At 35.6% G+C, this 17,529-nt stretch overlaps 1 protein-coding gene across 50 annotated transcripts in view; it reads left to right on the top strand.

The window, feature by feature from the left end:
- Nucleotides 1-17,529, top strand: part of ADGRL3 (adhesion G protein-coupled receptor L3) — an 857,692-nt gene that overhangs the window by 533,227 nt on the left and 306,936 nt on the right. For all 50 annotated transcript variants that reach the window (XM_074039933.1, XM_074039928.1, XM_065545138.2 and 47 more), the window contains one exon: nucleotides 375-1,175. In XM_074039933.1, the coding sequence (XP_073896034.1) occupies nucleotides 375-1,175 (801 nt within the window). The remainder of the gene's footprint in view (nucleotides 1-374; nucleotides 1,176-17,529) is intronic.

Here is a 17,529-nt window from a genome sequence, read left to right as displayed (position 1 = left end):
TTCTTCAGTGAACTATTAAAAGTATTGTGTATAAACATTTGTGTTCTTATATGTCTATAGAATACGTAGACATATGTCACATCTAATATATATTTCCAAAAATATTGTAGCGTGTTTACAAAGGTAACAATCACAGGAAGGCACAGCTACTCACAAAAAGGCTAGATATTTTTCAGTTATCGAAATCAAAATGATTTTGAAATGAAGCCAAAATTAATGTGGAAGAATACTTTGTGTTCTTAAAAGAATGCAGCAAAATAAGTGATGGTGGGTATCTCCTGTTAGAGTTGCATTCCATTTGGTGAAAAATAAGACTAAATAACAAAATATGAAATTAATGTATTTATTTATTTTAACTGTTTCCCTTCCAACAGTTTTTCTTTGTCCTGGACTACTAAAAGGAGTATACCAGAGTGAACATTTGTTTGAGTCTGACCACCAATCTGGGGCGTGGTGCAAAGACCCTCTGCAGGCATCTGACAAGATTTATTATATGCCCTGGACTCCCTACAGAACTGATACCCTGACTGAGTATTCATCCAAGGATGACTTCATTGCTGGAAGACCAACTACAACCTACAAGCTCCCTCATAGGGTGGATGGCACAGGATTTGTAGTGTATGATGGAGCTTTGTTCTTCAACAAAGAGCGCACCAGGAACATAGTAAAGTTTGATTTGCGGACTAGGATAAAGAGTGGAGAGGCTATCATAGCAAATGCCAATTACCATGATACCTCCCCTTACCGATGGGGAGGCAAATCTGACATAGACCTGGCAGTAGATGAGAATGGGCTATGGGTAATCTATGCAACAGAACAAAACAACGGTAAAATTGTCATTAGTCAGTTGAACCCTTACACCCTACGGATCGAAGGAACATGGGATACTGCATATGATAAAAGGTCAGCTTCCAATGCCTTTATGATTTGTGGAATTCTGTATGTGGTCAAATCTGTATATGAGGATGATGACAATGAGGCCACTGGAAATAAGATTGACTACATTTACAACACTGACCAAAGCAAGGATAGTTTGGTGGATGTACCCTTTCCCAATTCATACCAGTACATTGCAGCTGTGGATTACAACCCCAGGGACAACCTGCTTTATGTATGGAATAACTATCATGTCGTGAAATATTCTTTGGATTTTGGACCGCTGGATAGTAGATCAGGTAAGTTCAACCTTTTATGGTACTCTTTGGGGAAATATTTACAGTTTGTTCTCAGCAAGTTCATTTTATGTTGGTTTTTTGTTTGTTTGTTTGTTTTTGTTTTTGTTTTTTTTTAACTTTCTTTGTGGTCTTCTGGCCTGTGTATCTGAAAATTGTTCTTTGTCTTTGCTCTAAAGAAGGTTGCTGCTGATCACTTTCAGCTGTAAAAATTTGTAACTACGAAAAGTAGACTCTCCTTTGTTCTGCTCAACTCCAGTCTTTAGCTCTTCTCCTTTGAAGGGTGTTTGTTATTTTCAGCAGGTTAGTTCTTTGTGTAGTGAACTGCACAAAACCATTGCTGAAATAGAATGCCAGCCTGTCTAATTAATTGTGAAATGCCCACTGAAGTGCTGTCTACTTGGAACATGTCAAAGGGTTAACTTGATATTATGTTTCAGGAGCCTGCACTAATGTATTCACCTCACAGAGAGCATCATATATGACCTCCCCTTTTGGGAAAGTTGTCAGTTTGAGTGTGCCTGTGTCTGAATGAACTTAATTGGTATATTGAGAAAAATGTTCATAACTGATAAGTACAGGAAAAAATATCTTGATTTTTATAAGACATTGGAATTTTTTATAGTTTTAATTGCAATTCTTTACAAGCACCCTTTTTCCATTAAAAACATACCATTTCCTTTTAATGTTGTTTAAAGACAATCATAAATAGCTTTAATTTTTTTCATTTTTATGTACTCAACACAATTATCTTAATTTAAAAGTTAAAATTTTTAGCTAGCATATTAGTCCATTCTCACACTGCTATGAAGACATAAACAAGACTGGATAATTTATAAAAGAGAGAGGTTTACTTGATTCACAGTTCTGCATGTCTGAGGAAGCCTCAGGAAACTTACAATCATAGCAGAAGGTGAGAGAGAAGCAAAGGCGTGTCTTACATGGCAGCAGGCAAAAGAGAATGAACAAGCGAAAGGGGAAGACTCTGTTATAAAGCGCTCAGATTTCATGAGAACTTACTCACTATCACAAGAACAGCACAGGGAAAACTGCCCCCATGATTCAATCACCTCCCACCAGGTCCTGCCCTCCACATGTGGGGATACGGGGATTACAATTCAAGATGAGATTTGGGTACGGATCCAGAGCCAAACCATATCAACTAGTCATAATAGTCTTCCCCAAGATAAAGTATAATGGAAAACTAAGATAGGGGTGTCTGAATTTTGACAGTAATATAGCAATTCAAAAATTAAATTATTTTTGCCATTCAGCTTTAAAAATGTGTAACTACAAGGAATTGACTTTCCTTTGTTTTGCTCAACTCCAATTTTTAGCACTCCTTCTTTGAAGGGCATTTGTCATTTTCAGCAGGTTAGTTCTTTATATAGTGATGTGCACAAAACCTTTGCTAAAATAAAATGTAATCCTGTTAATATTTCATATTTTCTGCATTATGTGTTGAACTACTCTTTTATTAGCACAACATTCCTCTTAGTCCAGTATATGCATATCTTTTTACTGAACTAGATCCTAAGTTTTTTATGGTCAATGGCTTTGCCTTACCCTTTCTTTTATTGTATTTTTCTCTTACCATTATTTCTGTCTTCTCTGACTCTAGTATAATACATTGCATATATATAATAAGGCTCAATCACTCTTGTGGAATGAATGAATGAATGAATGAATGAATGGCTTTTCACTTCTTATTCAGATAGGATGACAAATTATTTTTTAGTATTTTCTCTAATCATGGAGAGGCTTCAGTCAGAGTGACAGCACTTGTTTCCACAATCAGCAATGCTGATATTATGTTGAATTAGCTTTTACGGAAAGAAAAGACTAAATATGCAATAGCAACAAAAGCAATTTCACCTAAGTCCTCAACAACATCTCCTAGACCAACTCTATTATCTGACTCACTGCTGTACAGGTAAGGTTTTTTGTTTGTTTTTTAAACCACTGCATTCTACAGTTTAAAACCCGATCAATAATCCATTATCTAGAGTATCTGGGAAGACACTCCTTTCATAGTCATGATATTCTTAAACTAAAATTTATATTTGGTAGTGAAAACTTTGTTATGGATGGTTCTTAGTCTTTTTTGACTCTTAACTAGAACAGGAAGTGATTTCTAATATCTCAAAGGAATAATAAATAATAACACTTTTTTTAGTTAATCAGTGAATAAGAGGCAATAACATAATTCAAATTTTATTTATTTAAAAGATCATACCTTATTTTTATTTAGAGTAACAGATAGGTTATAATTAATTACCATTTCAGGTTCTGATATGATAAACTAAAGCAAGTTCTTAACTCGGTTTTATTAAGTTATCCTTAAAGAATAAGATGGTACCATAATCCCATGTGTTTAAAAACTTGCCAAAAATATTTTTAGCATACACACAATTTTAGCATATAATAAACATAGGAATATATATACTCATGCACATATATGACTATGCTTTTTGTGTGTACTATATATATATGTATACATGTATAGTCACATGTGTATTAGTATACATATTCATATGGTGGTTATATGTTTATATATTAATATATTCATGTATCCCCCTCCATATGTATATACATATCCCCATCTATATATATGTACATATCTCCCTCCATATATGTGTACATATATATGGAGGGGGTAAGAGAATGAGTTATTGTAATTGTGAACATAAGGAAAATTACACCTTCATTTAATTTTTTAAAATGTATTTGTTTGTCTGTTTATGGTAGTTAAAATATGGGCCGTCTCTCCCTCATGTACTAGTGCCTATTATTTGTTAAAAGGATGCTATTGAAGTTTGGGCGAGGTGGCTTTCACCTGTAATCCCAGCACTTTGGGAGGGCGAGGTGGGCGGATCACTTGAAGTCAGGAGTTCAAAAACCTAGCCTGGCCAACATGATGAAACTCCATCTCCACTAAAAATACAAAAAAAATAGCCTGGCAAGCTGGTGGGCACCTGTAATCCCAGCTTCTAGGGAGGCTGAGGCAGGAGAATCGCTTGAACCTGGGAGGCGGAGGTTGCAGGGAGCGGAGATTGCGCCACTGCCCTCCAGCCTGGGTGACAAAGCGAGATTCCATCTCAAAAAATAAATAAATAAATAAATAAAAGGATGCTATTGAAGTAGCAAACATTAAGAAGTGATAGACTTCAGCTTTTAAAATGAATTCCTAACTTAAGTCAGGAGATTGAATTTTCATTCCTTTTGAACAATGACAATTAAGACTTTGTCTGTTTTACAAATAGTGCAATTTCACCCTTTAAATTTGTCAATATAATCACAAAAAAACTATCAATTTTCATGGATGAATGCTCAAATTGAAAAGCTAGTGCTTTAGCATGGACTTATTGCAGTTTAGGGGTGGAAAGAATATGTATAGAAATAAATTTTATGCATGATGTGTGCTGATAGGAAAATTTCAATTAACGTTAGTAGAGCCTTTTCTTATTTCATACAAACAGTTTCAGCTGGGTATTTTTGTTTAGTAAGTTACAGTGACTTTTTTTTTTTCCCCCCAAAGAAATTGCCTTTAGTGAATTTTTATTACCATTTTATTTTGGGTCCTATGTGTCTATGTACAGAAACCCTCAACTTATTACAGATATGTTAGAGTCAAAAACTAATCCTAAATCTATCAACCCAAAGTGTATTTGTCATTACCATCTGTTGGTAGCAGGCTAAATCTTTTTGCGATGATTTTAACTGTATTCTAATCAATGAAAATTCATTCTTTTGAAGTTTTTATGTAAAGGGGTTTCTATGTTTTATGTCTCTTGTAAAAAGATCTGGTGTTGAAAACTAAAAGGCAAATATGCTTCTCTTGGGTGTATAAAGATCCTCTGGTGACACTTGGTGATGCTTACACATAGGTAGCATAGGCTTCTGAACATGAGCTTGGGAATCAGAAGGATGTAGGTTTGAATTCTCTCTGTCTCTTGTTTGACTCTGGGCAGGTTGTTCAGTCTTCAATCTTGATTTCCTCAGACTATAAAATGGAAAAAAATAACTCCAACCTCACAAGACTATTGTTTTCTTTTAATGAGAAAATGTATGTAATAGGCACAATACAGTAACAACCTAATAAATTTGCACCAACCCTAAAAAGGACCATTTTTATCCATGTTTTCTAAATGAAGGCCCTTTTAAAGTACTTCAGTTCATATAACTTATTCCAAAATTGCCCAGATGTTAGCACCTCTAGATACAAGCATCATTTGTAGTTTGTATTACAAGTTAAACATGATGTATTTGTACTCTAAAAATTATATCTACTCTTCAACCATGAAATCAAATGATTTGTTTTTATAAGGGCCTTTTTTTTTTCAGTCTTTTTATCATTCTTTTTTTTTTTTTTTTTTTTTTCTTATTACTTCCATAAGTTTTTGAGGAACAGGTGGTATTTGTTTACATGAGTAAGTTTTTTAGTGGTCATTTGTGAGATTTTGGTACACCCTTCACCCAAGCAGTATACACTGAACCCAATTTGTAGTCTTTTGTCCCTCATCCCCTCCCACACTTTCCTCCAAGTCCCCAAAGTCCACTGTATCATTCTTATGCCTTTGCATTCTCATAGCTTAGCTCCCACTTGTGAGAACGTATGTTTCCCATTCCCAAGTTACTTCACTTAGAATAATAGTCTCCAAGTCCATCCATGTTGCTAAGAATGCCATTAATTCATTCTTTTTTATGCCTGAGTAGTGTTCTATTCTATATATTTATATCACAGGTTTATTTTTAATCCACTCATTGATTGATGGGCATTTGAACTATTTCCATACTTTGCAATTGTGAATTGTGCTGCTATAAACATATGTGTGCAAGTATCTTTTTTGTGTAATGACCTCTTTTCCTCTGGGTAGGTATCCAGTAGTGGAATTGCAGGGTCAAATGGTAGTTCTACCTTTAGTTCTTTAAGGAATCTCTACACTGTTTTCCATAGTGGCTGTACTAGTTTGTATTCTACAAGGGTCATTTTTAAAGTCTGAAATGGTAACCTTGGAGGAAGAATATGAAAAAAAAAAAAGCTCAACTCCTCAAAGTATTCTAAAAGTGGTTTCAGGAGTTATTAATCCTAGTTCCTTACTTTTCCCAACACTCATCCCCAGACTTTTAATTGTTACATTTTTAAATTTCTCTGCCTTTGGTTGAGCTGCTCAATTGTGTGACACACATGTTTGCGTTATTTTTCAGAAGAAATGTCTTGGGAAATGGTAGGATCTGTGAAACATTGTTTTCAACAATAGCTATGTTAATAAATTCATTTCAATTGACTTTTTAAAATTGTATTTAAAATGTTTTCAGAGACTGTAAGTGAAGTTTCTCCTAGAAAAAAAATCATTAATTGGCCAAGTTTTCTTGGCAAAGTTTAGAAGAAGTTTAAAATTCATGTACTATGTTCCCTAAAAACATTACTTTTGGAACACCATCCTGTTGTCACTTATTCTGCATGATATTAAATGTAAAATTGCCAACATTTTTGTCATTTCCCAGCATTAAGTTGGTAGAAATATAAATCTGAACTTATTTTGATACTGCTATTTAGCATTCATATAGCAAATAGATTTGCAAATAATTTCTTAAAATTTTAAGTAATATAGTTATATTTCACATATTAAGGAAAACACAAATGCAAAGAATATCTAATGTTTTATAAAAAGTTTTTTTTTGGAACTAATTAGACTTTGATTCACATTGTAATATCTTGTTGATTTTGTTTTATCAGTTTCTTCTACAAATTCCTTTTTTTTGTTGTTTGATTGGAGACAGTGTCACTGTGCTGCCCAGGTTGGAGTGCAGTGGCACTGCAACTTCCGTTTCCTGGGTTCAAGCGATTCTTGAGCCTCAGCCTCCTGAGTAGCTTGACCTCTCAAAGTGCTGGGATTTCAGGTGTGAGCCACTGTGCCCGGCCCGTCTACAAATTCTTAAAGTGTCTGATAAATAGTGCTTTTAAAAGACTGTTGAGTGATTAAATGGATAAATGGACTATATTTTTTAAATCTGCTTTTTCAAGATATTAGGTGAATAGGAGTATAGTTTCTAAATGTGATTTACTAAGATTATGTGTATGCTCCTCAGGTAGTCATCTTCGCTGTCAGCACATGAATCTATAATCTAAGTTTTATTAAGTCACTCAGTCATCCTCCACACCCCCACCCTGTACCTCCAGCTTCTCCCCTCCTTCACTCACGTTGTTGTGAGCTTTGGTAATCTAAGGGGCATTTTAGCGTGTGATAAAGATAAGTACTAAAGTACATAAATACTTAATGTGTTTTCTCCCAGAAGAAATTAAGGCCAGTGATTTTACAGTATGGAAGAAAGTGGGCAACTGTTTAAAGAATTCTATATTAAGAACGTTTTCTTAAATTGTTTAGTTGACAAATTGTAGGGATTTCTTCAACTTGGAGAAAATGGAAAATATGTTATATTTAGAAATGCGTAATAGTTGTATTCTCTTGAAAATATGTTTTGTCTAAAGAACCAGTGATTCAGCTTTGTACACAGGTACCAAAATGATTTTAAGCATTAGCACTTGAGTACAAAGTACATGTGAAAGCACTTCCTCTGTTTTTTCTGGGCAGAGCACCAGATACAGAACTATCAAATCTAGAATTTTCTTCAGATATAATTTCAACCGAGCCTATTTTCTAGCTTATAAAATACAATATAAAAGTATACCTTTATTATAACGTTTAATTGGTTATTTTTTGTAAGATGTACATTCAAAATGTTCAAGTCATACTTAGCTGTTTCACAGATTATTTGAGTGATTCTCACATGGGCATCATAACTCTAAAACCATATGCTATATCCTGATGCAACTGGTGGGAGGGAGTCAGATAGTTGCATCACTTGCCTTTAGCTATGATTAGTGGCTGGTTTTGACTGACTTTCACCCTTCACTGTTCTCTCTCCCAAACCACCTTCTGCTGAATTGATTATTCATTAATAAAGAGGAGTTAGATGAGAGGTATTTTCTTTGACTCTTACAGTTTGTTTCTAAGCTGTCCATCAAGAGTCTAATTTTCCTTGTTAAATATTCAAATGTTTTTCAGTATTTCCTGCTGAAGGAGGATGGGGAAGTAGGTTCAAATTGGTAATAACAGGCAGAGAAGCTGAGTTTCAAAAATTTCCTAAAATTAGTATGTCTAACAGATCTAAAAATCTACTGAGATTTAGTGAAAAACACATCCAGCAATAAGTACTAACAATAGAATGATAAAGAGATGTAGCTACTGTCTTGTTACCTGCTGTTCTGCTTCCCAAACACAATCCACATTTTCTTGAAAGACATTTGAGATTATGTAAATATAACCATTCTTATGTACGCTAAAGATAGTAGACTCTAAACCAACAAAAAGCCTACACATAACAGTTTAACAATGAGGATATGGTGCACCTTCTGTCCTTATAATATGCAAATTAAGTACATTTGTGTCTCCAGTAAAAGCTGTGGCTGTGTAGTGATGAATAAGAACTTTAAACACACATGACACCTCGTTAAAATGTAATTTTCACATCATATATCTGAGCGCTTTACTATGACAGCTGAGTAATGTGAGTCCTGGGCAGAGAATCCTGAACATTTTGAAACTGTCACGTGTTTAATAGGTAGCTGAATCTGCTTCCTGAATGGTTTAGTTAAATATGGTGCACCCTAGTCAGAAAATAGAGCCTAAAAGTAGTAGGATCTTAAATCAAACTTGTCTTCAGCCTATGTGTATGATTCCTTCACAGTTCCACTTGAGATTCCACATTGTCTCTAAAGTTTAATTTACATCTATCTTAGTAGCTGAGTGAACTTTACAAAAAGGAAAAAAATAGTCAGCAACTTGTTGCTAATTTCAGCCCTATCTGTATTTTTATGCATCAGCTGTTTTCTCTGTCTGCAGAGGAACCCCTTCTTTTTCTTTCCAGTGCTGCTGCTTTGCTTGCAGTGACAGCTGCTGCCTGAAGGACATTGCTGCTGCTGATTTTTCAGGGAGCACAGCCAAAGCTTGCAAAATTTGCAAGAGCTATTCCATTGCCACTTCACAGCAGCTGAATTTTCTCTTACACTTTTTAAAAAACCTTTCCTGTATTTTTCTTTCTTCATAATTGAGGGTAAAACTTCCCAGAATGGCATCTGCCTTTCAGGCTCTAGTAAAAGAATCACAGTCCTGTACAAAGTAAAGCTGAACTTAGCTATACAGCTGAACCTACTGTTTGTTAGTCATCTGACTAGGTGACCTTCCAAATGGATGAGAAAAGCGATAAGGAATAAAAAGGTTCACAAATGCTCTAACGTTAGTTGTTTCTACAGAGTGATGTCCCTGATAAATGTATAATTATTAGACATGTAATCAAAATCATTTCTACATGTATTTTACAGTAATAAAGAAAGATGACTTATTTGTGCATAAGCTTCCCTCTCACACCAGCTGTCCTTTCTGTAGCCATTTCACTGCTCATTAGCATGTCCAGCAGAGGGCAGGCAGGTGGAACTGGAATAGTGTTGCTGCTCTTTATTGGCACATCTTGTAAGGGTTGGTAACGGTGCCAAAAATGATTATCTAGGGGTTCCACCTTAGAGTCCTATGCTTCTACCCATCTTAGCATAGGTAAGTGAGAGTAGACTCTATTACATAATAGCTGTTACAATAGCCAAGTCAGACATCTGCTTCACTTCTCTGTTTTTAACATTATTGTTATTATTATTATTATTATTTTATTTTTTTGAGACATAGTCTCACTCTGTCGCCAAGGCTGGAGTGCGGTGGCGCGACCTCAGCTCACCGCAAGCTCTGCCTCCCGGGTTCATGCTATTCTCCTGCCTCAACTTCCCGAGTAGCTGTGACTAAAGACCCAGCGGGCTAATTTTTTGTATTTTTAGTAGAGACGGGGTTTGTAGAGACCGTGTTAGACAGGATGGTCTCGATCTCCTGACCTCATGATCCACCCGCCTCGGCCTCCCAAAGTGCTGGGATTACAAATAGGCGTGAGCCACCACGCCGGGTCTGTTTTTTGCATTTTTAAGTAGTGGTCAAATACCTTGGACTAGGCTTGACGGGCAATAGTATGAGTTTTTAAGCACAAAGGTATTTCCTTCTTAATAACTACTTTACCACTAGAAAGCTAAATTCTCGGATACTAATGATTAATGACAAAATAATTCAGGACACGTAAATGACAGTTAAAATCTACTATACTATATAATTTTACAAGATGAGGTATGTTAACTGATTTCCCTGAAAACAAATGGGGAATACTTCATCTTATTTACTTAAAAAGAATTCTGGCTGCTTTTCATTATGCCTTTCAATAGTACAAATCAATGGCCAAACTTTTTGCATCTATTTATACTAGCAAAGATACAAATTAAAATTAGCCAGTGCTTTCTATATAAAATGCCTTGTGACTGCAATATTTTAGCCTTAAAACTTATTTTTTTTTCTCAATAATGTTAGAAAAAACAATTCTCCAAAAAACATACAGGTATAAGTGAAGAGTAAGGTATTTGTTGACATTAAGATTTATCTGAAAATTATCTCTAATGCTAATTTTTTTGTTAAGGGAGAAATGTCTTTGAAGAAACTTTTGCCTTTCAAAACAAGATAATAGTACTATATTTAGAAAGACACTACTCATTAAAAATATAAAATAGATTATGTTTAAAACATGGCAAACCTTTCAATATCTACGATAATTTGGCTGTTAGCATGCATATTTAAATAGTAAGTAAAAATTTAGACTTCCATGTTTTATGAGAAGCCCACTGAGGGCCATGGGTAGTTTGTGGTGAGGTAGTTTAAAGTGGAATTGAAAGAATTCAGAAAAAGACAAAAATGAAAAATGGAATTCATGCACAAAGTCAGATCTGCTGTGAGATGTAGAAGCAGGAGTTGAAACTGGGTTTACATCAGAAGATGGATGATTCATTGATTGATTCGTTTTTATTTCTTTCTTCCCTTCAGTCAGGAACTACGTCTTTAGGTAGAACTGAACCGTGCCACTATTCTATGTTCTGTGGTTGTTACAACAAAGAACAAGGCAGGCACTGGCCCTGTCGTCATGAACTTAGAGTCTATTAAAAACAAATTGAGAAGAAAGAAAAAAGGGGATGGTAAAACAAAAAAAAAAAATATATATATATATATATAGTATTCCCTACTATTTTTTAGGTGTTTGCTGACCATTTACAAAGATTATCAGATTTGAATCTAACAATAATCGTTCAAAGACACAATTATACTCATTACCAGATGAAGAAATTGAGCATCAGAGAGTTTTAATAATTAAAATGTGACATACGTAGTCCAGAGATACATTTAGAATCCTCGTCTGCCTGACTTTCTGCTTTGTCACGTTGCCTCCATCAGGGATTTAAAAGAATACAGGTGCCACAACTGAGAAACAAGGGGAAAAGCAGGAAAGCAGTGGACATACATTAGAACTGAAGTCAAAGCAGATAAGCTAAAGGAGCAAATAAATGCAAGGCAACAAGGACATGTCAATCTTGAAGTGGAATCGGGACAAGCAAACAGTAACCAGTGTTGTAGAGCAGGATTCCTCCGTAGTGGTCCATGGGCTTTTAGGAGTAGGGCCATACAGCAGAAGTTGAGCTGCACATGTTGAGCGGTAGGTGAGCCAGCATTACCGCCTGAGCTCCGCCTCCTGTCAGATCAACAGTGGCATTAGATTCTCATAGGAGTGAGAACCCTATAACGAACTATATATGCAAGGGATCTAGATTACGTGTTCCTTAATGATAATCTAATGCTTGATGATCTGAGATGAAACAGTTTCATCTCGAAACCTTCCCCCCAAATTCCTGAGTTAAGAATTTGCTTTAGTTTTTCAAATCAGAGGCTGAAATGGTAATTTTAACCTATTATTCTAAATGAAAATAAGGTATGACTTTTAAATAAATAACATCTGAAATATGTTATTGCCCCTTATTCACTGATTAACTAAAAACTATAAGTTATTTATTATTTCTTTCGAGATTACATATTTAACCCTTGAACACTATTAAGTACAGAGAAGGGAACTAAGATTCAGAGATATAGTCTCCTGCCCAGAGGAATCCATTTTGTAAGTGTAGATTTGGGCTCAACTCTGAATTATAAAGCTGAAATACTTTGTATTTTCAGTAGAAAAAAGTATATAATGCACACAAGCATACAGAAGATAGTGATATAGTGGTGTGTGGATTGTTGTATGTATGTGTATGCATTAGCTTAGACAAATTTGAAGAAACAAAGATTTAATTATTGGAGGATTAGAAAGATGAGTTAGAAACTTTTGCAGAGATTCTGAACAAATTGAAAGACTAGAGATTTGGAGACTGAATATTTATTAGATTTAACTCTAGCATACATTATTTGCATGTTCTTAATTTTGCTGTAAACTGGACATTCAGATGTATTGCTAACAACACTCTCATGCTTACAATCTATGGGCAGGATTGACAAAATGGTGAAAAGCTGAAGAGCAGAATGAAGAAAAGAAAAGAGAAATAAAAGGGAAATACACATTTTTTCTTTGAAAATAAATGAACAAGTAATGGATGATCTCACTTTCTTCAAAAGAAAGTGATGAGAGAACATGCATTTTTTTATTTTAAAAAGTTATTTCCCAGGATTGATTTAACTAACCTTGAGTAGTTAACAATATGATTAAGGACAAAGTGAGGAGTGCTTATATACTGCTGGTTGGAGTATAAAATGTTGTAACCACTCGGAGAGCAATTTGTCCATAGTTACCTAGGGAAAAAAAAGTATTTTGTTCCTGCTCTTATAGATTCTCAGCTTGGGCTCTGTAACCAAAAGTAGATTAACAAGAGAAAGAATAGAAATTGTTGCTTTTATTTAATATAAGTTTTTTATAACATAGGAGGCTTCCTAAGGAAATAAAGACCCCCAAAGTGATTAAACATCAGTGTTTTTATAATAGGCTTGGAAAGCTTATTATATTGCCTATTATTAGCCTGGAAAGCCTATTATATCACCTATTATTATATTGCTTAATAAGCCTATTATTATGAAAAACCATAGAAAAATGTGATAGGACAAAGGGGTATGAGTTAAAAGCTGTAGACTGGAGAAATGTTGGCAAGTTCTGTTCATTCAGACTTCTCTCAGCGTTCCTTCATCCTCACAGATAAGAAAGCTCCTTTCCTCTGAGTATTTGGAGAGTACTTCTTACAGGATTGTCTTATGTTCTGCTTCAGGGGACTGTCAGAAATATCTTCCTGTAAAAGTTATTTCTCTTCAGCTTATAATATTCAGTATGCTGGCTGGGCACAGAGGCTCACAACCTGTAATCCCAGCACTTTGGGAGGCTGAGGTAGGTGGATTGCTTGAGCCCAGGAGTTCGAGACCAGCCTGGATAACATGGTGAAACTCCGTTTCTACAAAACAATGCAAAAATTAGCAGGGCATGCTGGCATTCACCTGTAGTCCTAGCTACTGAGAAGATTGAGGTAGGAGGATCACTTGAGCCTAGGAGACTGAGGTTGCAGTGAGCCAAGATTGCTGTACTACACTCCAGCCTGGGTGACCGAGCAAGATCCTGTATCAAAAATATAGATGTATTCAATATGCAAAGGTGCCCTATTTGGGGGTATTGTGTACTGAATCTGTTATTCTTCCAACTGGAACTTCCCACAGGAAGTTTTACAGTCCAAAAACTGAGTTGGTAGATTGTCCTGTATCCCAATGAACAAGTCTCTCAGTCCTAGGAAGAGGATAGTTCAGTTAAATAATTGTATCTCATTTCGGGAGACACCATAAAGGTAGAAATAGGGTGCTTCCCTCCTCGAACTCCTCTAGATGGTATGAACAATCAAGCATTTAATAAGGTACATTTCTATTAAAAAAAAAATGAAAAAGATAACTAGTTAGAACAAACTGTAAACCCTGTTTTTGATTCCAGAAAGCAGTCACTCAAGATTTCAGGACATTTGGCTCAAAGTGACTTTAGATGATAGCATGAAAATGGAAGTAGTCATTCAATAAATTTCCTGGCTTGCAGTTTGAATGCCTCTGGTGATGAAAGGGTTACAGTTACTTCTCAGAGCAAAATATGGAAGTTTCCAGTCTCAATGTCCAGGGCTTCTTTAGATATTCCTAACAAAGACCTGAGCAGTAAGGTTTTAACCCTCAGTAGTACCAACTTAAGAGGGTGAGAGAAAAACTGGAAACATTAATTTGAAGAGTTATAGTCAGGTATTGGAGGATGCTAAAATTGAGCATGATCTAGTCTACTTTACAGAGACATAATAAAAGCTTCAAAGACAGAGAACAGGATTAGATTCTATGTTTGAAATAATAATGGAGTAATTTTATTCTCTATAGTTATTTCCAATTCTAACAAAGTAAGACTAATTAGATAGCAAAATAAGTCTAACCCCATTAAACTTCTCCTGGTTATTTACATTAGTGCAGCAAGAATGTACTTGACCACATAGGTCTTTTTTTGAATTTGTTTCCCTGGAACTTATGATAAGGAATCTCAGATTAGACTTTTAAAAGTGCCTGGAGTCACGGGACTCGCCATTAGTTTTTGCCTGTGGCACCTATAGATTTTGGTGAATTCCACTCTTCCCAAGGTACTTAATGTATTTTGAAGTTCCTGGACCTGCTGGGAAGTGACCTTCCTTATGTGTAAGGCTGAGAATTCTGTAAGCCAGGTCCAAGGCCAGTTTTTCCAAGGGTCTTTGTAATCATTGGCCCCATGAAATCAAATTTAGTTCCTTAAAATTTTCTAGTCATATCTGATTCTATACATATTCTCAAATGTATAGGCTTAGCAATATAATCAACGTTTCTAGTTATTTTCTGTTATAAGAAGTACATATTCTTTTTTTTTTTTTTTTTTTTTTTTTTTTTTGAGACGGAGTCTCGCTCTGTCGCCCAGGCTGGAGTGCAGTGGCTGGATCTCGGCTCACTACAAGTTCCGCCTCCCGGGTTTACGCCATTCTCCTGCCTCAGCCTCCCGAGTAGCTGGGACTACAGGCGCCCGCCACCTCGCCTGGCTAGTTTTTTGTATTTTTTTAGTAGAGACGGGGTTTCACCGTGTTAGCCAGGATGGTCTCGATCTCCTGACCTCGTGATCTGCCCGTCTCGGCCTCCCAAAGTGCTGGGATTACAGGCTTGAGCCACCGCGCCCGGCCAGAAGTACATATTCTTATTGAACTTATGCATATATTTATATTACCTTGAAAATAAGAATAATCAACAATAGTTTCCAAATTCTGGAGAGATCAGGTAGAGAGAACAAATAAATATTTTGTTTTTCTTTATAGTTTGCCAGATTGTTATAAGGTACAGATAGCTTGAGAGAAAAAGAGAAAAACTTTAATTTGAAAAACAAAATATTAAAGAACCAGCAATGTCTCAATCAAAGTAATTTAAAAATTATAATATTCCTTACCAGTTCATTTAGTTCCATGTAATTAATTCTTGTTATGCTTGATTGTAACCACCCAATGGAGTTCACCTTGCCCACTGCCTAGACAGAGCTGTATATTGAGACAGGGAAATTGCAATAGAGAAAGAATAATTCACACAGACTCAGCTGTGTGGGAGACCAGAGTTTTATTACTCAAATCAGTATCCCCAAGCATTTGGGTATCAGAGTTTCTAAGGACACTCGGTGGGGGAAAGCCAGAGAGCCAGGAGTGCTAATTGGTTAGGTAGGAGATGAAATCATAGGGAATTGAAGCTGTCCTTTTGTGCTGAGTCAGTTCCTGGGTGGGGACCACAAGATCAAATGAGCCAGTTTATCAATCTGGGTGGTGCCAGGTGGTCCATCAAGTGAAGGTTTGCAAAAACATCTCAAGCACTGATCTTAGGAGTAGTTTAGGGAGGGTCAGAATCTTGTAGCCTCCAGCTCCATGACTCCTAAACCATAATTTCTAAACTTTGTGGCTAATTTGTTAGTCCTACAAAGGCAATCTAGTCTCCAGGCAAGAAAGAAGTTTGTTTTGGGAAAGGGCTGTTATCATCTTTGTTTTAAATTATAAACTAAGTTCCTCCCAAAGTTAGTGTAGCCTACACCCAGGAAGAAACAAGGACAGTGGAGGTTAGAAGCAAGATGGAGTTGGTTACGTCAGCTCAGTTATAATTTTGCATCATCTTTGATTAGTTTTATGACTCAATCAGATTTTTAAACTAGGGTTCTGGAAATTTTTACCCAGTCAAAGCGTATGATCTTATTATTGTCAGAGGCCAGGCATGGGTGGCTCATGCCCTTAACCCCAGCACTTTAGGAGCCTGACACAGGCGGTTTGCTTGAAGCAAGGAGTTCAATACCAGCCTGGGCAACAAAGCAAGATCCCATCTCTACAAAAAATTTTAAAATTTAGCCAGGCATGGTGGCACACATTTATAGTCCTGCCACATTGAAAGACTGAGATAGAAGGATTGCTTGAAGCCAGAAGTTCGATACCAGCCTAGGCAACAAAGTGAGACTCCATCTCTACAAAAAAAAAAAAAAAAAAAAGAATTTATTTAGCTGGGTATGGTGGCACATACCTATAGTGTCCCAAATCCTCAGGAGGCTGAGGTCAGAGGAGTGTTTGTGCCCAGGACCTGGAGGCTGCAGTGAGCTATGATCACAACACTACACTCCAGCCTGAGCAACAGAGTGAGACTCTGTCTCTAATAAATAAATAAATGGATAAATAAACAAACAAATAAATACAATTATCAGAAACCTGTACTTCAGAGTATTTATTAGAGTATGTTTCATGAATTTCTTTGAAGATAGAGCAGTTTTGGCCTGCTGCTAATTGTGAACATTTTCAGAGAAGAATCTGAATAAAACTAATTGTCTGTAAATGACAAAAGACTTAAAGTGGTCATGGTTAAAGATCTGATAGGAGCTTATTATAATGTGGCATATCACGTTCTAAGATAACTGAATTATGATTGATTCATATAGACAGAAAGAACATTGACATATTTCTAGGAATTTCATAAAATTTTTGAAACAGTTATATTAAAAATGTATACCCATATAAATGCAACTTGAAGAAGGTTAAGCATTACTTTTTGACAATGCTTCTATGTAATTCAGTATCTCAAATAAATCTAATGAGTTTAACATCTCTCTCTTTACAAGATGAGAGAACATATTATTTAAGATTTTCCAGGGGTGCTCTGGGAAATCACAAAGTTAGTTTTGAAGTCAAAACGACTATTTAAATTTGATATTGAGTTGCTTGTCAAAAATGTGAAAAGTTTTGAACATTTCATTAAGTAGGCTCACTACTATGAAATAATATTTATTTATTTAACTAGTGAGACAATAAAATATTTCAAAGGCAAATACCATAAGTTATATAGCTGTGAAAAAA

The sequence above is a fragment of the Macaca fascicularis genome, chromosome 5, assembly GCF_037993035.2.
Source record: "Macaca fascicularis isolate 582-1 chromosome 5, T2T-MFA8v1.1".
NCBI classification, from domain to species: domain Eukaryota; kingdom Metazoa; phylum Chordata; class Mammalia; order Primates; family Cercopithecidae; genus Macaca; species Macaca fascicularis.
The sequence above is the reverse complement of the archived record's forward strand: the minus strand, read 5'-3'. Positions and strand labels throughout refer to the sequence as shown.